Source organism: Octopus bimaculoides, chromosome 18, assembly GCF_046866305.1.
Source record: "Octopus bimaculoides isolate indiv1 chromosome 18, ASM4686630v1, whole genome shotgun sequence".
NCBI lineage: Eukaryota > Metazoa > Mollusca > Cephalopoda > Octopoda > Octopodidae > Octopus > Octopus bimaculoides.
The window spans coordinates 29,959,044-29,986,247 of record NC_142945.1 but is presented as its reverse complement, the minus strand read 5'-3'; the positions used below and the strand labels follow the sequence as shown (position 1 = coordinate 29,986,247).

The 27,204-nt window shown below is 37.7% G+C and overlaps 2 protein-coding genes across 9 annotated transcripts in view; one reads left to right on the top strand and one right to left on the bottom strand.

The window, feature by feature from the left end:
• LOC106873766 (unextended protein) overlaps positions 1 to 27,204 on the top strand; it is a 129,814-nt gene that overhangs the window by 78,318 nt on the left and 24,292 nt on the right. For all 3 annotated transcript variants that reach the window (XM_089365954.1, XM_089365956.1, XM_089365955.1), the window contains exon 3: positions 114 to 245. In XM_089365954.1, coding sequence (XP_089222080.1) covers positions 114 to 245 — 132 coding nt within the window. The remainder of the gene's footprint in view (positions 1 to 113; positions 246 to 27,204) is intronic.
• LOC106873767 (uncharacterized) lies at positions 37 to 20,159 on the bottom strand. 6 transcript variants are annotated; one of them, XR_001409912.3, is made up of 3 exons: positions 19,648 to 20,159; positions 18,962 to 19,037; positions 37 to 427 (listed from the first exon to the last, which is right to left on the bottom strand). XR_001409912.3 is itself a non-coding variant. In XM_089365957.1 (3 exons), the coding sequence occupies exons 1-3, from the start codon at positions 19,716 to 19,718 to the stop codon at positions 17,109 to 17,111; spliced, it is 390 nt and encodes a 129-aa protein (XP_089222083.1). In that variant the 5' UTR covers positions 19,719 to 20,159; the 3' UTR covers positions 17,056 to 17,108. The 6 variants fall into 6 exon arrangements, 1 of the variants encoding a protein (XP_089222083.1); XR_016244968.1 differs by having other exon boundaries at positions 18,962 to 18,989; XR_016244966.1 differs by lacking the exon at positions 37 to 427 and adding an exon at positions 17,056 to 17,399.

Below are 27,204 nucleotides of genomic sequence, written 5' to 3'. Positions count from 1 at the left end.
TAATGTTAAGCTGGAGATAAACAACAACAACAAAGCCACATTTAAAATGAATGCAAACCACAATCATTTACAATTTTATTTTCCTCTTATTTCCTGATATTTTCTGATGACAGTTGACAACAGAATGAAGAAACCTCGTCATCTTGATCGCAAGGACCTCAGTATATTTAATCAGCCAGATGAAGCAAATCAACCCCATGTTTCTCCACAGCTTACATTGGCTTGCTTCCAGTTCTTGTTTTCAAGTAAGTGTCCTTTATCCAGAAGTTTATTTTACAAAAATAATGTCCATAATCTACTTTCTTGCATTTTTGCTAAATAAATAAAGTATGATTTTTATACATTATATTTGTATAATGTATGCTGTACTTGGCATTTGTTGACCTGGAGAAAGCCTTTGATGCCTCAATCGCTCATCTGGTGGTCACTGCAAAAGTAGATGAATGGCTAGTGAGAGTTGTTCTAGCTATGTACAGGGATGCTGTGAGAGTTAACAATGAGTACAACTGTGAATTTAATGTGCAGGTAAGTGTTCATCAAGGTTTGGTTATCAGTTCCCTTTTATTTATCAAAGAGCTCCAGGATGTTGGTAACAAAGGTCCTTTCTTTCAGAATGAAAGGCAGATTGTAGGATGCCTGTGTATGAACAGCAATGATATATGGCTGTGAAGGCAGAGCACATGCGAAGACTTGAAAGAAATGAAACAAGTATGCTTTGATGGATGTGCAATGTCAGCATGCATGTATGACAAAATACAAATGTGCTTAGAGAAAAATTAGGCATAAGAGACATCAGATGCAGTGTACAGGAGAGAAGATTACACTGGTATGTCATGTGATATGGATGGATGAGGACAGCTGTATAAAGAAGTACTGATTGCTAAGTGTGGAAGGAACCTGTGGAAGAGGTGAATCTAGGAAAACTTGAGATAAAGTAGTAAAGACTGACCTCAAGATGTTAAGCTTCTCAGAAGAGATGAATGGCACTACACTGTGCTTGAGAACACATATCCATCTCAGTAGAACCAAGGCACTGTCAAGCCTTCTCCCACAACTCATCTATTTCCTTCATTTTCTGCCTCACTGAACTGATATCTTCTGCGTCCCTCTCATTCCTTATCTTTAATCATTTGTTACACTATTTTCACTCAGTACACTACCTGTTGTCTCTTATATTCACATTGTACCTGGACTTCACATCTCTTTCTTTCTCTCTCTCACTTTCAAAGTAGGCAAGCCAAGTAGTCACCTCTTCAGCAAGCCACTTGCTTCTCTCCCTTTATCATAATTACTTATTTTTCCAGTCTATACCCCAATCAGTTGAGGAGTCCTATCATGCTGGTGCCATGTAAAAAGCACTCAGTACACTCTGTTAAGTGGTTGGCATAAGCAAAGGCATCCAGCTGTAGAAACTATGCCAAGCAGAAATAGAAACTGCTCATCTGTTCTTGTCAAACCATCCAACCCATGTCTGAAGTTGAAGTTATGATATTAGATATCTCATGGCCAAAATGATGCAAAATTAGATAGATAGGAAAATGTTATATTGCAGAGCTATCCAGATGTTGTCAGCATTTGTGAAAATATAGATAAGATGCTGAAGTGCTTGTCAACTATTGTTATATGGTAGAAGGTGGTGAGCTGGAAAAATCATTAGCATGCTAGGCAGAATGCTTAGCAGCATTTTGACTTTGCCTTTCATCCTTTCAAGGTTGATAAAATAAGTACCAGTTGAATACAAGGGTTGATGTAATCAACTTTACCCCTCCCCTGAAATTGCTGGTCTTGTGCCAAAGTATGAAAGCTGTGTTAACAATGGTAGAGTATTTGTCAAAATTCCTTTAGTTAGCTTCTGAGTTCAAACTCCACCAAAATTTAGTTTGCCTTTTATCCTTTCAGGCCCATCTACCATTTCCACAAATTTGTGACCTTTCCTATGTTAGAATTCATTAGTATCTATATATTAATACTAGCAGTATAGCCCGGCTTTGCTCTGGATTAAGTTAGGATTATTAAGCTAATCAAGCTCTTTATTTCAAACCAAACTAAGTAACATTGACATCAAATTTGAGTGAAATCCATTGAAATTGGTAAACTTTTGGCTGAAAATGAGTTGCAGACTATTTGATTGGGAAATCCCATAAGGAATCGGTTTATTGATTTTTTTCCACTCATCGATTGTTTTTTAAAAAATTTTTTTTTCATTTTTGGAGAACTTAAATCATTCAAAGATCCTATCAGTCCTAAGTAATGCTGGCATCAAGTTTGAACAAAATACATCAAAATTGGTAAAAGTTATGGTTGAAAATGGGGTGTAGCCAATTTTAGTGGGAAGTCCTATGAGAAATTGGTTTATCGATTTTTTTTTATCCTGATTAAATGGAAAACCCCATAAGGAATCAGTTTATTGATTTTTCACCCCAAATAGGACTTAACCGAACACAACATTGCTGATTCAAAAACATCTATATTTATACTTTAAAGTTGATTTTCACACCCAACCCAGTTCTGCAGAATCAGTGTCGTGACGGGCGTGCATGGGTTGGGAGTTCGATCAGCAGAGGTGATCAGGTTGCATATGCCAGCCCTTTTGAAAACTCCACCCCCATCATGTAACTTCCCTTTGCCCATGGGTTGGGAACCCTTCCAGCCAAATGGGCTCTCGATCCTCTGTGTCAGAAACAGTTATGTTCAGATCACAACTAAGTATATATTTATGGGCAACACACACACATAAACATATACGTACATACACCTATTGCATACATGTTTTTGTACGCCCTTGCCGCTGCTCCTGTCCCCCACCCCCCACCCAAGTAATACCATCAATCGAGGCAAATTTGGCATCCAGACGTAAGTATTGTAAGAGGAATAGAGAGGCCTACCTTCCCCTGCAGAGATGTGAGAATCAGATCTCTCCTTTCGAAAACACGAACAGTTTCGAACCATTGTTTACAAAATAATAGCTGATCGTTTGCGAAGGAGCGTGTCTAGTCAACACTTAGGATTTTTGCTCTGGTAACGACCAGCTATATGTCGCTATGAGTAGAGCAATAGATTCAACTAATTTGGAAATTAGTTGTGGAGAAACGGAGAATATTGTTTATATTGGGTATATATATATATATATATATATGTATATATATATATATATATAAAAGGTTTAGATTTAGATTCAAAAATTGAATATGGTACTTGTGTTTAGGCACCAGAATATAGTATGGTATGGTATTATATAAAAACCATTCCAAAAACTAGGTGATCAAAAAATTAAAATAAGCAACAAGGATTTTAAAGATGGTTGCAGTATGCCAGTACGCATGTTTCATGCTACTCCATTTATTTAAGTAATGTGAGCATTACATTAAATGCAATATGTAGAGCAATCTTCAGCTGCATGAAAATGCAGAAAATTACAGTAGAATAGACATATTATAATTGTGGCAACATTTCAAATCCAAGTGGGAGGAAGAATACATAAAAATCCATCTTGACATAGCCAAGTCTATCAGGCTAGTAATTGGTTCTAGGCAAAAATTCTAACTGTCTCTGATTTTATTGTCTCTTATCTAGTAGTAATAGTATAAGGGACAATCACTTCTAAGGAAAGGGAAGTGATTGTCCCTTATACTATAACTACTAGATAAGAGACAATAAAATCAGAGACAGTTAGAATTTTTGCCTAGAACCAATTACTAGCCTGATAGACTTGGCTATGTCAAGATGGATTTTTATGTATTCTTCCTCCCACTTGGATTTGAAATGTTGCCACAATTATAATATGTCTATTCTACTGTAATTTTCTGCATTTTCGTGCAGCTGAAGATTGCTCTACATATTGCATTTAATGTAATGCTCACATTACTTAAATAAATGGAGTAGCATGAAACATGCATACTGGCGTACTGCAACCATCTTTAAAATCCTTGTTGCTTATTTTGATTTATATATATAAATATATATATATATATATATATATATATATTACGGAGATGCACGTGACCTGATCTGAGATCGTGTGCTGGAATGAAAACAATTGCAGCGTGGAAGGTGTTTATAAGCCATTTAAAATAACACACAAAATCCGTTAGATTCACTTCAACATTTAAATTTAATTTGTCAAAATATTTTCGTCGCTTTGAGACCGTGACCTGTTCACTGACAAAATTCTGAGATGCAGCACAGAATTTTGTCAGTGAACAGGTCGCGGTCTCAAAGCGACGAAAATATTTTGACAAATTAAATTTAAATGTTGAAGTGAATCTAACAGATTTTGTGTGTTATTTTAAATGGCTTATAAACACCTTCCACGCTGCAATTGTTTATATATATATATATATATATATACGGGCAACACACACACACACACACACATGTACGTACACCTATTGCATACATGGCTTTTGTACACATACATATGTGTGTGTGTGTGTGACTGAAGCCATTCACACATACATACATACATAACAACCCCTGTCTTTCTCTCTTTTTCTGTCAATCACTCAATAAAAAGACAAAATTTTAAAAATGTGTTCTCTCTCTCTCTCTCTCTCTCTCTCTCTCTCTCTCTCTCTCTCTCTCTCTCTCTCTCTCTCTCTCTCTCTCTCTCTCTCTCTCTCTCTCTCTCTCTCCCCACACACACCGCCAGTAGAAGGGGACTTAATTCATGTTAAAAAATGATTTCTCCGACTTGAAAATTGTTAGATGTTACGGTTCAAAATTATTTTTGCCGCTATTCGCTGGTACCTCGGGGGGAAATAATTTGATGCAAATACAGCTGGGGTTGTGGCGAATGCCCTCCTAATCTTTGAGCGACATGCGTGCTAATTTGTGGATGTACATAAATTACATTCACGTAAAATATGGATGCACAAAAGGCTATTGGTGCACCTTTTTCCATCCTAAACTGTGCCAAACTTCTCTGTCACTAAGGATGTGCTTGAACCCAGAATGTAACCACCTCCATCTGAAGGGCACAAAACGGTTGAAAAATAAATATAAACAGCAACAGAGGAGACCTACAACGACAACAAAAACAAAACACAACCACATTTCACCTTCTACAACCAAACAACGAAGACAGAACTATGGGAAAACCATAACACCAAGTAACATAAACATGAACTATGTACCCCCTGACCAAATGGCAAATCAAAGAGGTAACTCTTTTTTACTAACTTATCTAGAAAATATGAAGGCCGACCTAAGCCAGGAGATATAATGGGCTATCAGCAACCATTTATGCAAAACACAAGGAACACACACCCACCACCAACTAGAAAATCATACACACACATCTCCCTTCAAAATCTACCCTCATTGCTACCTCTGAACAACGTAAAACATAACTTAGAAGAATGCAAACATCAAACTACCCTTACCTCGACATTCCTGTTAAATGTACGTGGCATCAACCCATCAATCAATGCCCCAAAATGGAAGATCCCATATATAGAGAGTTGGCTTGCCGAAACGGCACATTGCTTCCCTTTCTTTATCCTCACTGAAACTCACCTAAACAGCATGCACATGGATGCCGAAGTAAAAATAAAAGATTTCACCATCATCCGTGCAGATCGTACAGACCGAAATAAAGGGGGGACAGCCATCTTTCTCCATGATTCCTTTTCAGTTGAAGCCAAGAACGTATTTTCCAATGGCTATTTGTGAATCCATATCACTATTCAACAAGGCCAAAGATCAACAACGATTATCATTGTTGGTCTTTACAGGCCTCCCCAAGCACCTCTAAAATGCTTTGAAGAGTGCCTCAACAAAATCAAGTCCTTCCTTCAAAAATACAACTCCGGAAACATACTAATGATGGGTGATTTTAACCTCCCTCATATAAACTGGCCCACAAATACTCTGAAGTTAGGCAGATGCTTTACATTAGATAAAGCAGCAGCAGAATTACTCTTTAATCTAATGGATAAATTCTTCCTGACTCAGCTAGTGCTCGAACCAACAAGACAGAATTAAACGATCTTGGATCTAATATTAACCAACCACTCTAGCTCCGTTCACAGTATTTCAGTTGTAAAAACTCTCCTCTCAGAGCATGACATGATACTCTGCAATTTTAATTCCTGACGTATCAAGACCAAACCAGCCAATCCCACTTCACAGCACTCATAAACACGGCACTCATGACAACATAAACTTCCACAAAGTGGACTGGGGAGCAATCAGAAAGGATCTGTCCTTCATCGATTGGTCTTTCACTCTCAGTTCCACTCACATTGAGACTGCATGGCAACACTTTGAGAATATCGTCACCTATACATGCTCAAAACACGCTCCTACGAAATCCACTAACACAAACAGAAACCAGTCATCAGGTGCATCAAAAGACTCAATAAAAAAATCAGCCAATTAAAATACTCCCACATACAACATCCACATTCAACAACAATGAAAAGGCTGGAGATGGAAAAACATGAAAGCTTCCATTGAAAATCAAAGAGCTGCAGAGGAACAGTGGGTAATCAAAAACATCAAACAGAACTCAAAAGTGTTTTATTCTTATGCAAATAAGAACAGAACTGCTGTCTCACCCATTGGGCCATTGATCGATGATAACGACATTCACCAACACGATGCTAAAGAAATGGCAGAAATACTGCAGAAACAATACTGCTCTGTCTTTAGTGATCCCACTGATATTGACGTAAGAGAAGCGAACGAATTTGATTCCGAACATAAAAACTCGGACATAACCTTCACTGCTTCAGACATCATAGCAGCAATAAATGAGGTCAAATATTATTCTGCTGTATCTTCCCTGATAGATTCCCCGCAAGTCTTCTGAAGGAATGTAGACACTAACTTGCAGTCCCTCTGACCAACCTCTGGAGAAATTCTTTAGACTCAGGTTATATACCGAAACAGTTCCTATCCCAGTCTGTCATCCCGATTTTCAAACAGGGAAACAGATCCCTTGCAGTCAACTATCGCTCAATCTCACTCACCTCCCACATCATTAAAGTGTTTGAAAGGGTGGTAAGATCAAAGATAGCTGACTTCCTGGAGACCCACAAACTCCTAAATGCAAACTAGCATGGCTTTCGCTGTGACAGGGACTGTCTAACACAGCTCTTACACCACATTGATGATATACTTAAAGCCTTGGGAACAGGTTCGAACGCTGGTGTCATATATCTTGACTTCAATAAAGCGTTCAACAGGGTTGACCATAATATCTTACTCACAAAATTGGCCAATGTTGGAATCCATGGAAAACTTTTACACTGGATTAAGTATTTCCTGGAGAATAGAACACAAGAAGTTGTGGTCGATGGAGTTCACTCAAGCCCAGAAAAAGTCACCAGTGGTGTCCCTCAGGGGACTGTCTTGGGCCCGCTCCTCTTTATAATTTACATAAATGACCTTTTCAGCGTCGTAAATCACTGCAAAGTGAAAATATTTGCTGATGACACTAAGCTCCAGCAAATCATCAATGAAGAAGAAGACCGAACCCAACTCCAGTCTGATCTATATGCTGTGAGTCAATGGGCAGACAAAAACAAAATGAAACTGAACGAAGGAAAATTTGAGCTGATGCATTTTGGAAGAAAGTCTATACTAAAACAGCCATACTCTCTTCCTTCAGGGAACCGCTCACGGCATCCAATAATATCAGAGATCTGGGTGTAATTGTTGATAACAATCCTAATTGGAGTGCCCACATCAACAATAAGGTTAATATAGCTCGTAGGATGAGCTCCTGGATCTTAAGAACCTTCCTGTCCAGAGAACAAGGTGTCATCATTTCACTTTTCTCCTTCTTTGTATGGCCACACCTCGAATACTGCTGCCCCTTGTGGTCTTCCCATACAAAACAAAACATCTTGAGAATTGAATCACCCAAGAGGGCACTCACTAAACGAATTGAAGGCATGACTGATCTTGATTACTGGGACTGCCTTAAAACCTTGAAGCTCTACTCTCTCCAGTGCCACCGTGAGCGGTACATCATCTGTGTAATGTGGAAAATATACCGCCAGCGTTGCCCAAATGACCTGACCATTAGTTTCAAGTTTCATCCAAGGCTGGGACCACGGGCCATATGTCCCTTACCCAATTCAGGATCACAACATATAGGTACACTGCGGCATAATTTCTTTTCCTCAACAGGCCCTGCTCTGTTTAACGTTGTCCCAAAACAGATAAAAGAGGAAAAGGATCCTATCAGTCTAGACAGATTTCTTCAAGGAATATCAGACAAGCCACCCATACCTGGATACAACTCACTCAATAAGAACTCACTACTTGAATGGACCATAAACAAAACTTGACTGTAAAAAGGATTTAGGTAATCCTATCAGGTGGTGCTATTAAGTTACACATGGCCTGGACCAATCTTTGGTCGAAACATCTAAGTTTACACACACACACACACACACATCCTGCCTTTTATATATACAGATGCTAAAGCTGAAATATGTTATGCTGTCACATGATTCTTTGAAGAGAAAGGAAAGAGGAGTGTTAATAACGTGAGGTAGGGGGAATGTAATATGTGGTTAAAAAGTTAGTTGGAAGGAATGATATAGAGAAGAGTTAGAAATACAATGTTTAGCAGAGGGGTGATGTTCTGGTGGTGAGGTTAAGAAAAAGAAGAGAGAGAGGGAGAGAAAGAGAAAGAGTGGAGGGAGAGCAGTGACATAATTGCCAGCCTATACATTAAGCTGTCATGTGGTTAGTGGAAGAAAGAGAGAAATGATACTGACTGACATGAAAGAGAGAAATGATACAGACATGGTTAAAAGGTTTGTTGAAGTTAGAGGTACTGAGAGAGAGAGAGATTGAGAGAGAAATATAAGGTGTTTATCAGAGGGAAATTTTAATCATATATTAACAAGAAAATGACATTTTATTATTCAATTTTTTATATCTTCTATCTGTTGATCTTTTTATTTATCTACATTGACAAATACATTGATGGGTGGATGGGAGAAGGAAGGCTTACATTAGATAGGATAATAAACTTATCATAGATAGATAGATTTTTCAATGAAAGTGAAATAGCTTAGCAAAATAGCCATGGATGTTACTTTTTAAAAATTTGTTATTCGAACTTTGTATTGACAACAAGAAAAGTAGATATTAAACAAACAAACAAACAAACAATTGAACTGAACTGAAATAATCTTGGTTGGCTTTGTTAATGAAGGTTATAATGATGATGGTGATGGTGGTGTCAGTGGTGAGTGAACAGTGAAAAGTGTAGTTTTTTTTTAATTGAACTAAATTTTTTATATCACTTAATGCTTGTGCATAAGTGCATTTATTTATTGTCAGCTCACTTGAAAATTAGTATCTGTCTATAAAATATGGATGACAGACAATCTAAGCTAACAAGAGAAAGAATGAGATGATATAGGCAACAACATAAAGAGAACAAGCATGGGTGCATCAGTGTGTAGAAGTAAAAATATACATCAAAGAGTATAGAGTGAGTATTTACAACAAATAAGAGAACATATCAAAATAGAATATAAAATGAAAATGTCAAAAAAAAAAAAAAAAACTGTAAACATGGTTGAAAGTTACAAAATTAGTTTCATGAATATACTCTGTAAGCATTGAGAAGTAAATGCACCCATTACACTCTTAGAGTGGTTGACATTAGGAAGGGCATCCAGCCATAGAAAACCATGCCAAATCAGACTGGAGTCTGTTACAGCCTTCTGGTTTACCAGCCCTGATCAAACTGTCCAACCCATGCCAGTATGGACAATGGACATTAAATGATGATGATGATGATGATGATGAACCTCTGAACTGCTGAGAGAATGGGAAAATCATGCTCCCTCAATTACAGCCATATCCGGAAGAACTGAAAGGTGTTTTTAGATGAAAATAAGGCAGAATACACAACTTATAAAAGAACATTAATATTTATGGCTCTATTTAAACTTACAACCATCTGAAAAATTTCATATGTACCATAGAATTTCCACATACTTTCCACTGCTTGTAGTATTATTGTTTTTGCATGCTTTTGCCACACAACCAAGTGCATCTCTGTGCCTTGAATAGGAGGTGTTGTTTTCCTAATGTGTTAAAAATACTCTTTTCAAAAGAGTAATATCATTGTGTTGAGATTCAAGAGAACAGTATTGTCATCATATTTTCAACAGTTTTATGTAAGTTTCTACTATACTACCAGGTGCAAATCAGTACTCCTGAAGTATATGCAGTTTTATCTTTGTTGGTGTAGGATAGTATTAGTACATATTTGTTTTGGTTTGTTGATAGGATTTATTTTGTAGTTCTAGCGTTACTTTCGTGTTTCATGTTTTTACTGTGGAGGAATTTCAACCATGTTTCGTGGTCTGCTACCACAACAGCTCCTTTATAGGATCCAGTTAGCTCAAGACATCATCAGGAGGAACCACGTCCGGTTTCGGCCCCTACTCCTCTACCATTTTGACGTGGCGGGGCCACCCCCTTTCGGAGGTGTCTTCAGCTCTGGTGTTGGGTGCATGTCTTCTTTCCCTGTTTGTGACTGTTCTAATTCAACTGTGGAATGTCCCTCGCTATGGTTATTTTCCAGGAGGTTCTGGCCACACGTCTTACGGTTCATCAACCCACGTTGTTGAATTACTTTCTTCCGACATACCTTCCCTTGGTGGATTAGGATCCAGTTAGCTGAAGACATCATCAGGAGGAACCACGTCCGGTTTCGGCCCCTACTCCTCTACCATTTTGACGTGGCTGGACCCCCCCTTTCGGAGGTGTCTTCATCTCTGGTGTTGGGTGCATGTCTTTTTTCTTCTATTCCCTGGCCTCTTCGATACAGCATCAACGAGTGTCAGCGTCCGACTGATTGTCATGTCAAATTCCCCTTTTTATACCTGCTATAAAGTATTGAGTTGTGCTATTTTGTTGAATGATGATTATTTAGAGTATGGTTGTTGACAAGAAAAACAAAAACTATTCTTGAAACATTCACTTGCACGATTTGGAAAACTCTGGCATTAAGTATCAGTTAAGTACTGTTTTCCACCTCCCTGAGATTTGGTTCTTTTGTACCTTGTGTTAGAAACTTTACTGATATTCTATCTAGGTATAAATTTCTTCAGGTTTAAGCATCAAAATTTGTTCTTTGATGCAATAAGAATGATAGATGAAGTTCATAGTATAATATTGAGCCTTTTTTCTTTAATTTTGTGTATAATTTCAGATACGACATTTGAACATGAATGACAAAAAATGAATTCATATGAATGCATATACAATATTGTAATTATTTTGTCCAATATCAATTTACTGCTCTGAAACGTTTTGTCCTGGTGGATATTTCTCTTGGCATCATTAATATCAATCATCCATGCTATTTTACATTGATCCATTCATTTCAATACCACATCACATTCACATATTCAATGGGAAAACAACAACTAATCTGATTTTCTTTATAAATTCTGTTGTATGGTCATTGTCCCTAATTTCCCAATGAATTCTCCTTAAGATTTGAAATATACATATGCATGTGAATATATCATCATCATCATCATCATCATCATGCCTGACATCAGTTAAATAGTTTGACCAGAGTTGATAAGCCAGAGAGCTGCAATAGGCTCTGATCATCTGTTTTGGCTTGGTTGCCCTTCCTAATGCTAGCTACTTTACAGAGTGTACTGGTTGTTTTTTATGTGCCACCAACACAGGTGCCTTTTATGTCTCTGGCACTGGCTGTGATTTCACTTAGCTTGACATGTTTTCTCAAGCACAGCAAATCGCCAGAAGTCTCAGTCACTTGTGATGCTCACCGACTGTAGATCATATTTCACCACATCCTCCTATGTCTTCCTGGGTCTACTCCTACCATAGGTTCCCTACCAGCATAGGCTTCTCTCTTGCACACTATATCTATGCCTTTTATACTCAATTTTTCTCTTAAAACAAACTCTGTCATACATGCACACTGACATTGCACATCCAGTGGAGCATGCTGGCTTCAGGCTTTTGCATGTCCTCTGTAGTCACAGCCCATGTTTCACTGCCATGTAAATCTGCCTTTCAATTTGAGGGAGAAGCCCTTTGTTACCAACAAAGATAGATGCTCTCTGAACTTTGTCAGACCATTCTTATTCTAGCAGCTATGCCCCAGAGCATCCTCCTCCACTGCTGACTTGGTCACTGAGGTAATGGAAGCCATCTACTACTTTTAAGTATCTCCCTGGATACTTAGAAGTAGTATTTTCTGTACATTCTTAGTGTTTATTGTACCTGCACATCTGCTATACACAAAGACTACTTTTTTTGTTAACTTTCCTCTAATAATGCTGCATCTCTTATGTGTCCATTGCTTGCACTGGGTACACATTATGGAGATTCTACCTGCACCTTTTCTGCATATCAGGCAGGGCCATCTCCCTGAATGGATTAGTAATTTATCTGTTATCCTACTTACGAGGACTATGGTCTTTGCTAAATTAACTTTAAGGCCTTTTGATTCCAGACCTTGCTTCCACATCTGAAATTTCTTCTCTAGTTTTGGTAGTGATTCATCTATATGAACAAGGTGATCAGCATAGAGGAACCTCCAAGGGAAACCTGTCTTAAATTCCTGTTATGGCCTGGAGGACTATGATGAACAAGAGGGGCTGAGAACTGATCTTCGATGAACTCCTACCTGTACACTGAAGTCATTGCTATACTTATTGTCAACTTTCATGATACTAACAGCATTCTTGTAGTGACTTGTATAGGGGGACTGTCAAAGGCCTTCTTCATTCAAATATTTTGGCTAAATATTTTTCTTGCGATTGCCTTACCAGGAATATAGTTTCAGTTGTACTTCTCCCTGGCTCAAAACCAAACTAGACTAACTCTCCTCCTAATTAGTTGGGTTATAGCCCTCTTTTTAACTTCCATCACTTGGTCCAGGAATTTGACACCTCTGTAATTATTTGTCTAAGGCATCACATTTACCTTTGTAGCAGCTGACTGTAATGCTTCTACTCCAGTCATTGGGTATGATTCCTACGTGGACAACCTGATTAACTATGTGGGTGACTAGACTATATCCCACTCCAACAGATATTTTAAGTGTCTCAGTGGTGATTTCTGATGAAGTGAGAGTTTTCCTTGTTGTCATATCCTTATTTGCTTTATCTAACAAGTTACTGTCTATTTGGTTAGCTAGTCCCTCTGTTGAGTCCACATTAAGCAGACTCTTTTTCTTCCATGCATTCTGTACATTTAGTAGCCTTTCATAGTGGCACTTCCAAGCCTCTTCCTTTGTAGAATCACTTACTGCAAGTAAATCATCATCCATATGAATGCCCTTCTCTCCTACCTCATTGCAATTCTCTCTGATACACTGTCTTGCTCTGTGTGTGTGTGTGTACACACACACACACATACACACGCGCGCACACACACACACACACGGGCTGATCAATAAGTATCCGGACTGTTGCCATAGTAACGAAGCTAAAGCACACAGAGTAAAGCCGCTTGACAAAGATTGACCGTTAATTCTGCCGTGTGGGATACAGCTAGTCACTAGCATAGTTAATCAGGTTATTCAGGAAGGCATCATCCCCAAAGACTAGTGTAGTAGTATTATAGTTAGCTGCTACAAGGGTAAAGGTGGTGCCTTAGAAACAGCTATCAAGCTGCTGGACCAGCTCATGAAAATTACAGAGTTATATCTCAACTGATTAGGGATAGAATTAAGCTACATGAGATACAGTTTGGTTTGATTCCAGGGAGAAGTATTACAGATGCCATCTTCATAGTGAGACAGCTGCAAGAAAAGTATTTGGTCAAAAGTAAACCACTGCACTTAACCTTTGTTGACCTGGAAAAAACTTTCGACAAGGTTCTCCACTCTCTCTTATCCACTGGTCTCTAAGGAAGCTAGGAGTGGAGGGTTGGCTTGTTAGAGCCATTTAAGCCATGCACAGCAATGCTGTAAGGTGAGAATTGGCCTTGAATACAGTGATGAATTTAGTATACAAGCTGGATTTCACCAGGGATTAACTCTTAGTCCACTCTTATTCATCATAGTTCTCCAGGCCATAACAGATGAATCCAAAACTGGATGCACATGGAAACTACTATATGCTGATGATCTTGCTCTTATTGCAGAATCTGAAGCAGAATTGGAAATTAAGTTGGAAGCAAAACCTGGAATCAAAGGGCCTTAAAGTTAACTTAGCAAAGACTAAAGTTGTTGTTAGCAAGAAAGCAGATAAGACTCTCTTTCCTTTCAAAATATAGGAAAGGAGTGGGATATAATTCCAGTTGTTGCATCAAGTGTAAGCTATGGATGCATAAGAGATGCAGTGGAATCGCAGGTAAGTTAACAGACTAGGTCACTTTCATGTATGGCAGATGTGCAGGAACAATAAGCACTAAGAACATGAGGGACTTAAACTCTCACAAATGCCCAAGAGGCTCTCTTGAGGTAGTAGATAGCTTCTGCTATCTAGGTAACCAAATTAGTGGTAGATGCTCTGAAAGTATTGTTTGTAGAATAAGAACAGGATGGAGAAAGTTCAGAGAGCTACCACCTCTGTTGGCAACAGATGAACTCTCAGAGTGAAAGATAAATTGTATGATGCTTGTGCTATATTTCATGGTAGTGAAATATGGGCTCTGACTGTAGAGGACGTGTGCAGACTGGAGAGGAATGAAGGTAGTATTCTCTGTAGGATTTGCAACATCAGTGTGCATGACTGACAAAGCACAACTGTGTTGAGAGAAAAGTTAGTCATAAGAGGGATTAAATATGGCATGCAGGAGAGGTGAATGCATTGGTTTGGACATGTGATGCGTATGAGTGAAGACAGCTGTATATAGAAGTGTTTGTCATTGAAAGTGGATGGTACCTGTGGAAGGGGGTGACCGAGGAAGACATGGGATGAAGTGGTGAGGATTGATCTTAGGCTGCTGGGGCTCATGGAGGAAATGACAATGGATTGAGACATTTGGCAATATGAGGTTTTAGAGAAAACCTGCCCATGTCAGCGAAACTGAGTGCTAGAAGAGTTGTGTCCCACCTACATGTAACAACAAACTTTTCACACTCCCTACCCCGAGAAATCAAACTACAGCTCCTCTTCTAATTTGCATTTTTCTCTTCCTTAAATTTCCTCTTCATAAACTATGATTCTCTTCCAATCCCTTTTCCTGCTCACTGTATCACTGCTTCCCCCCACCGTTTTTTACCCAAGCTTTCACCAGTCACTGCAGTCCCTACTCCCTACTTACACCTTCTTGGCAACACCTGACCGTGTATATTACGACCTTTGTACCTCTCTCTTCCTTACTCTACCATCACATCTATGCTCTGATCCTTGTTACTTGTGAGTATACCCTGGCACTTCACCATCTCTCTCCTGCTCTCTCTAATACTTTTGCTGTTTCCTGCTCTCTCTCTCTCTCTCTCTCTCTCTCTCTTTCCCTTGCTCTTCCCTCTGGCTAGGTAGCCATATATCTCCTCTACAGCAACACACCTATTTCTGCCCTCATTCTTGATCACTCTCTCTCTCTCTCTCCTCTTCTTGTTTTTCCTCTGACTAGGTAACCAAGTATCTCCTTGTAAAACTGTAAAACTGACATATACATATGCATATACCCATATACACAATGCATACACAACTACAGTGCCATCCAATAAAAGAGTAATATAATTGTATCAAATACAGTAAAATAATTATATATAATAGAATGGTAAGGAAATGAGGGGGATACAGGTCAGAAACCAAAGTCATACACTATATTCTCATTACATTACATGATATACTGTGATTAGAACCTTGTACTGATAAAGTATATCCAATATAAGATTGCCAATATAGAATCTAGGGAGTAGAGTTGCAGATTAAATTACCTTAAAGGAAATGTAAGTGGGGAATTGCAGAATTACACAACTGGTTTAAATTACACAAATATGCATCTAATTTGGTGCAAGCAATTAAGCCTCAGTTCAGCTTTTCTATTCAGTAAGCTGTCCTGATGCTTTAATATTTCACACAGTTCAATGCAGCATAATTTATAGCTGTACCTATTATTAGTATTTTGTGGGGCCCTCCTTACAATACCCCACACAATTCCAAATTGAGTATTAGTGTCCCTTATTTATCACACCTTCTCAGCCAGAGATGTGCTAGTAACCTTATGATGGTATTTAAAGGAGGGGAAATGATTATTCAATCTCACTTTGAAGTCATGTGATGAATTGCCTATGAAGGTCAAGGTATTACTACTGGTTTTATACTATATTAATAGACAGTATTATTTGTGACAAGCCCTGTTAAGCAGACAGCTTGGTCCCAACAATTGCATTTTCTTGGAGCCATTCCATTACTATTAATGTCATAGCTGCTATTATTATTACTATTATTGTTGTTGTTATTATTATTATTATTACTCTTTTTACAATTACCATTATTGATACACCTGCTATTATTAACATTGCCATCCTTAATATTATTCCTATTACTACAGCTTAGAGGCGAATTAGGAGCAGTTGTATGACTCAAAATATCAGTCATAGGATTGTTATTTAACAATAAAGTTTGATGCACATTAATTTCAATCACACCATGGTTAGTACTAATACTAGTTAGTAGGCCATTATCAATAAAATTTTTGTCATTCTTATTATCTATTTAAGTCTCATTCTTGTCACTTTTATGAGCTCCATTTGAAATGTGGCTGTTATTCAACCCCATATATGTATATAAAAATGAGTATATATATCTACAAATATAGATGACATCACTGGACATCTAAAGAACAAAAACTGCAGACAAAAATTCTACATGATTCTTAATAGATAACTAAAGAATAAAAACTACAGATAATAATTCTACGTAATGCTTTATGTTGCAATAATTAATTACCCATTTATTTAATACTAGCAGTATAACCTGACGTTGTCCGGGTGTGACTTATTACGCCATCTACGATAAGTCTTGCTAGGTGAAAATCAACTAAAAAAGAAAGACTTACAATGAAAAAACCCTTATGATGTAAATATGTTCATAATTCAAAAGACGATGAAATTAATAGGGAAAGTCTGAAGGCTGTTTTGTGTAATTTTATTAAGCGTACGTAAATTTCATCTGTCTAATTGGCTATAGAAATGCTTGTGCAAAACAACTTTTTGCGCTGTCCTGATTATACATAGCAAGGTAATCCCTTTTCACAGAAGCTAGGACGGCAATTTCTGATGAAGCAATTGCTGGCGTTCTGTTGCTACACAGTTCTGCCAGAAATCTCTCAGATTGGGCAGCAGATGTTGATGCACCATTTTGCATTATGTTCAAAGTAGCTTCTGGAATGTGTTGAATTGATGCAGTCTGTTGCTGTCTTTTTAAACCAGTTGCTTTCTTTCCCCAGCAAACTCTCTTCTTTGGAGGCATAATCTATGTACATATTAAACAAAACAACAAAAGTTATAATAGATGGCAGGGTCGGTAGTTTTCACATTTCGGTAATTTTTCAGAGTAACACCCGCATGATTACCTAGCCCTAACCCTAAACCCTAACACCCTAACCCTAATCTTAACCCTAACCCCTAACCCTAACCGTAACCCTAAAAACCTAACCCTGACCCTAAAACCTTAACACCTTAGTGAAAATTGTGCGGGTGTTAATCTGAAAAATTACCCACATTTCTAATGAAGTTCACTGATTTGCAATGTATTGTCCTGTCTACATAAGCTCCGTAGTTTGTATATTTACAAAACATTGACGAACACAAGTTATATTGTAGTGAATGCTTGTGTATACGTGCACGTGTATGCGTGTGAGAGAGAAGAGTGAGAGAGGAAGAGAGAGAGAAGGAGAAAGGAATAGAGAACAAGAGCAATGAAGAGAGAGAAAGAGAGGAAGGGAGAACGAAAGACAGTTATAAAATAGCAATGTGTGCGCGTGTTTATATAAGAAACACACACAAACTACATCTTAGATCTATAATGTTGATGTGTTTATGTGTATGTTGTTGTCACAGATTACGTATGTGTGGTTGTGTGTGTTTTTATGTTTCTATGTTATGAAAAATAGGTAAAAAAATACTAAGAGGAGACAAGGACGCTGAACAGGCAGACAGACAATGGTCGAAGCAGAGAAATGGCAATAAGCCCTAGATGACCAGGTCACGTGGATAGTTAGAGGTAGAGGGATAGAAGAAAGCTATTTAAATGGGAGAGAGGAAGAAGAACGAAGTAAGAGTGAAAAGGTAGATAGAAGGAAAGAATAGTCTTAAACCAAGTTAATTTATGACTTTGTATGTATCACTTTCTGTCTCTCTCTCTCTCTCTCTCTCTCCCTCTTTTACTCTTACTCTCTATATTATATGTTGTGCGCATGATCGATGTGTAAGAACGCCGGTACAGGTAGAATGGAAGAAATATAAAAGTTGCTAGAAACAACAGCCAAATCTCCCTTAAATCACACAAAGTAAACGGAGTTTTAAAAATCTAATTACTACACTGGAAAGTTCACATTGAGAAAATTCCATTGATGTAAAAAATTTTACGAAAAAGTGGAAAATGTGGATTTCTATAAACTTTTAAAAAGGCTTCACACAGACACACAACTTCAGCTTTATATATTAAGATAATAAACCTTCTACAGGAATTAAGCTTGTTATATTCTTTTATTCTTTTACTTCTTTCAGTCATTTGACTGTGGCCATGCTGGAACATCGCCTTTTAGTAGAGCCCAGGACTTATTCTTTGTAAGCCTAGTACTTATTCTGTCGGGAATCTTTTGCCGAACCGCTAAGTTACAGGGACCTAAATACACCAGCACCAGTTGTCAAGCAATGGTGGGTGGACAAACACAGATATACATGCACATACATACATTTATACGTACATATATATATACATATAGCTCAAGGCTATAGTGGAAGACACTTGCCCAAGGTGCCATGCAATGAGACTGAACCCGGAACTATGTGGTTGGTAAGCAAGCTACTTACCACACGGCCATTTCTGCGCCTATAATAACTGAAAAATTATTATATTCAACAGCATATTCAACCACTGATGACTTCACTGGATAATTAAAATATAAATAAAAATTACAGAAAAGACAACCTATTTATTCATTATATTAAACTCATTTATAGGAATTTACTTTATTATATAATAATTTCAAAATGATTATAATTAATAATATATACAATTATTGATGACTGCACTGGATAGCTAAAAAATAAAAATAACAAGTAAGTTAATTAAATATCTATTTATTTATTATATTATACCCTTTTAGAGGAATTGAGATTATTAAATAATAATTGAAAAATTATTATAATTAATAATATATACAATTCTTGATGATCTTGGATAATTAAAGAATAAAGATTATAGATAAGAATTCTATGTAATGCTTAATCAAAGTTTAGATACTTTACATTGCTATAATTAATTATCTATTCATTATATCAAACACTTTAATAGGAATTAAACTTATTATATAATAATTAATTAAAAAATTATTGTAATTAATAATTGAAATATTTGTCTTTCTAAATTTATAACATCATCTTAAAGTTAAGTGCCCATTAAAATTCAGTAAAATTAATTTAGATAACATCGGTTAGGATGTGAAAATAATTGATACATATGTGATAGTAATATAAACAAAGGTAGTAAGTCTTACATTAAATTTTGTTCTTGCACTGGTAAATTCGCTGGGTAGAGGTTTGATTGTGGTAGACTGGTTAGTTTCATTGGGTAATTAGGGTGGGGTGAGTATTTTTTATGTCTGGGGTTCCTAGTTTGATTAAGCACATTTTTTTCGCACGTGCGTATTCAATTTGTTTATATTCTGCGGTAGGTTATCACCGACAGTGAAGGTGGAGGGGGGTAATTCTAACAGGGTGAAAAGGGAGCTAACTCCTACCAAATTTTTATCGGACAAGATAAAATGTATTATGGCTAATAATTACCTTATTGCTAGAGTTTAGGAAGTTCTTAGCGCTAGAAGGGGCCCTATGTATGTGCAAAATATATTATTATGGAATGTGAGGAGCGAGTGGGTTTGCGGGGTGACTATTTGTGTGTAAGTGCTTAAGGTGTTTCCTAGTTAATTAGACTTATATAGATGAGTATTCAAGTTTGGGATTATGAAAGGCATAGAGGCCTGTATGAAGACAAAAGGGGCTATTCTACCGGTATTTTGAAAATATATAAAGGTCCACATGAAGACAAAAAAAATGTTTTCCTCAAATTTTCTGTGCAGAAGGGGTTGTTTAGCTGTAAAAATAGCTAGGCAGTCTGATAGACAAAGATCGCAGCGTCTATTTGAGGTGTTGTAGGAGGTTGTTTTTGCGAGTATTTGCCAGTTTAAACTATAATCTTTTTTTTTATCCTTAAGTTCCCAAATGTATGTACTTAGCCCTGTTGAGTTAGCCTTATTCCTATTTCTGAAGCTCGATTGGTGTGAATTATATCTGAAAATTGTTTGGTTCTTAGTGGCACCTATGTATGATTTCATCTGATTATTTGTGTGGACATCACATTGGTAAACTACGTTATTTTTCTTGCATCTATTTGAGAAATGGCACTTTGTTCTATCCCTACAGCTGCATAAATAATTAAGTGTATCTTTGTCCGTGTTGTATTGTGGGGGGCAATTATTATTCAGGTCTGTACCTAAGTTAGCAGGAGGCACCGCGTTAGTGGGGGGCTTATTTTTATTGTTCACAATCTTTCTAGTTTCATAGAATTTGTCAAGTTTTTATTATTAATTGAGGCTATTATTGTGGCTGATTTATTAGTCAGACTGTGACCTATTCTGATTTTATTCCTAAATAATTCTGTGTATTTACTATTAACATTTATGTCTTTGTCTATGATTTTCATTAATGAGCAAACTATATTTGATTTGAGGCACATGGTGTAGGGGATTGCAAGTCAGATATTATCGCTATTTTGTTTATTTTTTGTGTTGTTTTTCCTAGTATAGAAGCTTCCCTCCTTGTTTGTGATTCCTGTGAAGTTATGGTTGTATGTATCTTGGTTATATCCATAGTTATGTTTCACTTTCATGTTGCTTTTGTCTGTCTTATTGGTTTTATTATCGTAGGGTTCATGTGGGTTCAAGGGCCTAGTTTTTTTGCTATTAATAGGGTTCATATTAGTTCGTTGGGTGACTTTAGTTTTATTGATACCGATGTATAGGTTTATACTATTATTTTTGTAGCTGATGTTATTTTGGGACTTATTTGTGTACTTTGCGTTATTAGTTTTGTTAATATTGTTAATCTTATTTAATATCAGTTTGTCAGTATTAGTGTTGCGGTTACTTTTGTTGTTGTTAGTGGTTTGTGTATGGGACTTGGCGTTGTTCATATTGGTGTTATTTCTATTGGGGTTACCCGTAATTATCTTATAGTTGGTGTAGTTTGTGGTGGTGCATGGTTTGTGGTTGGTGTTAGTGGTATTAGTGAGTGGGTTCCTGTTATTTGGGCTACTTAAAGGATGATTAGGGTTAAGGTATTTGATTTTTTGTTTAAATCCTGCTTTTCCTAATGTGGAGTTATTGGTTTCTTTATGTCTGTTAAAGACACCTATGTTAGACGAAAGGCGTGATATTCTATTGCTAATGCTATGTACTAAGTTTCTCTTAATAAAGTTGGGGTGGTTACTTGCAGAGATTTACTTAAACCATTAAATCGAAATGATCGTAAATGCTACCTTCATCTCTGCTTTGTTATCTAATTAAATTAAAGGCATATCAGTGAAAACTGCGAGTTTCTCCTTGTTATTACATCCATTTTCTTCTCCTATATAACCCAAACTATGGTTTACCAACTGAACCACCTGCTACCATACAACATTACAAAAGACTGTACCTACCCAGGTATTAACCAGGAGTGACTTTGGATTTAATTATCCCTTAGAGGTATTAAACCCCTTAACTGATACCTACACACACTATATATATATATATATATATATATATATATATGTGTGTGTACGAACAGCCATGCTACATGGCAGTGAAACATGGGTTGTGACTGCTGAGGACATGCGTAAGCTTGCAAGGAATGAAGCCAGTATGCTCCGTTGGATGTGTAATGTCAATGTGAATACCCGACAGAGTGTAAGTATCTTGAGAGAAAAGCTGAACATAAGAAGCATCAGTTGTGGTGTGCAAGAGAAGCGATTGTGCTGGTATGGACATGTGGTGAGAATGGACGAGGATAGCTGTGTGAAAAAGTGCCACACCCTAACAGCTGAGGGAACCCGTGGAAGAGGTAGGCCCAGGAAGACCTGGGCTGAGGTGATGAGGCAAGACCTTCGAACATTGGGCTTCACCGAGGCGATGACTTCTGACCGAGACCTTTGGAAATGTGCTGTGCGTGAGAAGACCCGGCAAGCCAAGTGAGACCTAAATCCAAGGCCTCTGCCAGGGGTGTAGCCAGCCCACTTATGCGTACCTTTCCTACATTGGACACTAAACTCCGCTTGTGAAGACTTGTTGAGGCAAGTGAAATCGAACTAAATTCGACGACTGGCACCCGTGCCAACTTCGTCTCCTTCATTGGACACGAAACTCAGCTTGCGAAGACTTATTGGGGCAAGCGAAAGCGAAATCGGGATAGCACCTGTGCCCAGCGTCGCCTTTCTGGCACTTGTGCCCGTGACATGTCTAAGGATTTTCAAGCGAGATCGTTGCCAGTGCCCCTGGACTGGCTCTTGTGTGGGTGGCACATAAAATACTCCATTTTGAGTGTGGCTGTTGCCAGTGCCCCTGGACTGGCTCTTGTGCGGGTGGCATATAAAATACACCATTTTGAGCGTGGCCGTTGCCAGTACTGCCTGACTGGCCTTTGTGCGGGTGACACGTAAAAGCACTCACTACACTCTCTGAGTGGTTGGCGTTAGGAAGGGCATCCAGCTGTAGAAACTCTGCCAAATTAGATTGGAGCCTGGTGTTGCCATCCGGTTTCACCAGTCCTCAGTCAAATCGCCCAACCCATGCTAGCATGGAAGGCAGATGTTAAACAATGATGATGATGGTGATGATGATCATTGTTTTAACATCTGCTTTTGATGGGTTGGATGGTTTGACATGGAGATGGCTAGCAGGGAGCTGTCCAGACACTCCAGTTGTCTGTTGTGACATTTTTTCTACAGCTAGATGCCCTTCCTAATGGCAACCACTTAACAGACTGCTGGGTATTTTTTATGTGCCATGTATGTATGTGAGAGAGGGAGGGAGCGCATGCACTGCCACTTCATTGGTTATGATGACCAGGGTGCCAGTTGATCCAAATTAATGTGCTAGTGGTTGAATACTTCTGAGACATGTATGCCCTTAGCATAATTCTTAGAGAGATTCAGTGTATCACAGAATGTAACAAGGCTGGACCTTTAAAATACAAGTACTACTCAATTTTGCCAGCTGACTGGACTGGAGCAGCTTTGAAGTAGTGTCTTGCTTAAGGACACAGTGTGCCTCCAGAAATTGAGCTCACAATCTTACGACCATGAACTGAATACACTAACCAGTAAACCATGTCTTCCACACACACACACACACACACACGTACATGTACAATAATCCCTTACCATATTGCAGTTCACCTATCATGGTTTATTATTTAAGCTTACGTTGATTCCTCCATGGCATTGTTTTGCATTTATAATAAAATAAATATATACAAATTATAAAAATAATTAAAAAGAATATACAGTACAGTACTGTTTGTACTTCATGGATTTTCACTTATCGCAGGGCTTTTGGAACATAATACTCATGATATTTGAGGGATTACTGTGTATGTATGTATATGTCATATATATATATGACACACACACACACACACATATATATATATATATATATATATATATATAGGTTCAAAAAAAGGAAAAAGACAAAAAAACAACAAAAAACAACAACGTGAGGACGTGATACAGATTGTGTTACTAGACGCTTGGGAAAGGACAGAGAGAGAGTATGACGTTTCGAGCGGAGCTCTTCGTCGGAAACAAGGAAGGGAAAAACGGAGGAAGAAAAAATCGCCACCGATGTCCACGAGGTTACATTGTGGAAGGACCGGAAGGGGAAGTGGTGGAGGAAAAGTTCTTTCTAAGACAGGAGAGTGCAAGAGGGAGGTAAGTATGTGTGCGTGCGTGGGGGTCTGTGTGTATGTGTGTAATAACAGAACGTGTGTGTATGTGTATATATATGTGTGTGTGTGTATATGCGTGCGGTTTGCTCTGTGGATTGCATGTGGGTTATTTCGAGTATATATATATATATATATATATATATATATATGTCATATATATATATATATATGTCATATATATATATATATATATATATATATATATATATATATATAAATATATTATAAATTAACTACCAATAAAAATAATTGGTAAGCTAACTCAAAAAATCATCACCAAAATAGCAGAAAAAAACGACAGTGAAGGTATGCAGACTCTTCAAGAATCGATCCTTTTGGTTATATTAATAAATCCTTTATTATTATTATATATATATATATATAAGCAATGTTAATTCTCTAAATGAAGTATTAACAGTAACTGCACGATAAAGTGTAGTATATTGCCACTTAAGTGTGGCTGACCCATAAGGGTGGATGTTACTGTTGCTTTTAGCCCCAGGAGGACATCTCCTCCAGCTGGCTTATCGACACACTACTGTGTCCTGTTTGCCAAGGGAAGTTATCCCTCTCACCATGATCTGTAGCACGAACGGATCCGGATTTCAGGGTTATTTCCCTTCGTCGGCGTTCGATAGCCACTGATCCTTGGTGAGAGAGACACAATCTTGGCAATCTTATATCTACTTTTCCAGTAAAATTCTTCACTGATATCGAAAAGGTGAAAACAAGCAATATATATATATATATATATATATATATATATATATATGTATGTATATATATTTATATATATATTTGTGTGTATCTTTCTCTTTCTCTCTTTCTCTCTCTCTTCCTATATGTATATATATAAATCATCATCATCATTTAATGTCCATTGTCCAGGCTAGCATGGGTTGGATGGTTTGACTGGGCTGGTATGCTGGAAGGCTGCACCAGACTCCAGTCTGATTTGGCATGGTTTTCTATGGTTAAATGTTCTCCCTAACACCAACCACTCCAGAGTGTAATGGGTGCTTTTAAGTGCCATTTACACAACACTGGGGTGTGTTTATGTACCACTGGCACAGGTACCAATTTGCGAGACACTGGTATCTGCCACAACTGCTCAGCTTGATGGGTCTTCTTCTCAAAGTATGACATAATGCCAAAGGTCTAGGTTGTTGCCTCCGTGAGGCCCATCACTTGAAAGGAACTCAGCCATTTTGCCTCCGTCAGGCCCAACGCTTGAGAGAAACTTTGCTTCCATCAGGCCCCATGCTCATGAAGAATTCAGCCACTTTGCCTCCATGAGGCCCAATGCTCATAAGGAACTCAGCCACTTTGCCTTTGTAGGGCCCAACACTCGAAAAGAAATCAGCCACCTTACCTCCGTCAGGCCTAATGCTTGAAAGGAACTCAGCCACTTTGTCTCTTTGAAGCCCAGCTCTCAAAAGGAACTCAGCTACCTTGCCTCCGTCAGGTCCAGCGCTTCAAAGGAACTCAGCCACTTTGCCTCCATGAGGCCCAGTGTTCAAAAGATGTTTATGTGCCTCAAATATATGTATATATTATCATGATCATCATACACATACATTATGTACATGTGCATCTCTCTGTCTGTCTATAAAATTATATTTTGGATGAATATTGGAACTTTATAAACTAATGAACTGAACAGAAGCTATAAAATAGAGAGTGAGTCTGTTTTGAGGAAAATTAATCACCAGCACTGAATTTGTTTGAAAACCAGACGTCGAAGACACAGCTGACCCTTATGCACCTAGATTTCACTTCAGTTTGAAGCTGATTTTACTATCACACCATTGATCAGACACATTTGCCCCACTAGATCTGACTTAAGTCGAATTAGTAAGAATATTTTAGATAGGATTGTATTGATTATTGAGGATAAACTGAAAATTAACCTTTAGTATAATACATGTGAGGTATACATTGTTCCATCTCCTCTAAAATAAACATGATTTCTCTATTTTACAGTTTGGCATTAACAACTCTTCTTATCCAACAAGTATTTCAAATACATCAATATTAAATCTAAGCACCATAGGCTGTCTTGAATAATGTTGTAAATAATATTTCTATTAGAATTTCTAACTTGTCTGCTAATGAAGATATATGTAATAATCATATCACTTATTATAACCAAACTCTACTTGCTAGTAATTTTTTTTCCTCAATAAAATAAGGTACATGCTGAACAGAAGAACAATAATTATACATACAATAATAATAAGTTTCTACAATAGGCACAAAGCCTGAAATTTTGTGAGAGGGAAGTAGATGATTACATTGACCCCAGTGCTCAACTGGTACTTATTTCATCAATCTTGAAAGGATGAAAGGCAAAGTCAACATCTACAGAATTTGAACTCAAAATGTAAAGATGGATGAAATGCCATTGAGCATTTTGTGTGGGGTGCTAACAATTCTGCCAGCTCACCACCATAATAATAATAAAAATAATAAATCTGTTCACAAAAACAGAGCCTGAAATGGAGAGGCTGGTTGAGACTGCAAATGTGTAGCAAGGATATATGGATGGAATTCAGTATCTTGAAGTGTGTGGTGCTTATTTGAATCAGGGGAAAAGAGTAAATTGTAGCGGCATAGAATTGTCAAGCAGAGAGAGACTGGAAATCTGGATGATGATGAGTACAAGTACCTTGGGATCCTCGAGCTGGACATTATCTTGCATAAAAAAATGAAAGACAAGGTCATCACTGCATATTTCAAGTGCCTCAAACTTCTCTTGAAATCAAAGCTCAACTCAAGGAACTTTGTGACTGCCATCAACACATGGATTGTTGCTGTAGTCTGCTATAGTGCACCCATCCTGAAATGGACACAAGCGGAGATTGACCAACTCAATTGCACTACCTGAAAGACAATGACAGTGCAAATGTACACAGGCTCTACATGAAGAGAGGTAAAAGTGGACGTGGGCTGATTAGCATATGGGAGTGCATCAACAGTGAAAGAAGAATCATGGCAGAATATTTGGTAAACAGTAAACAAGCCCTGCTACAGTATGCTGCTAGTGCAGAAGGAGTTAACAAAAATGGATT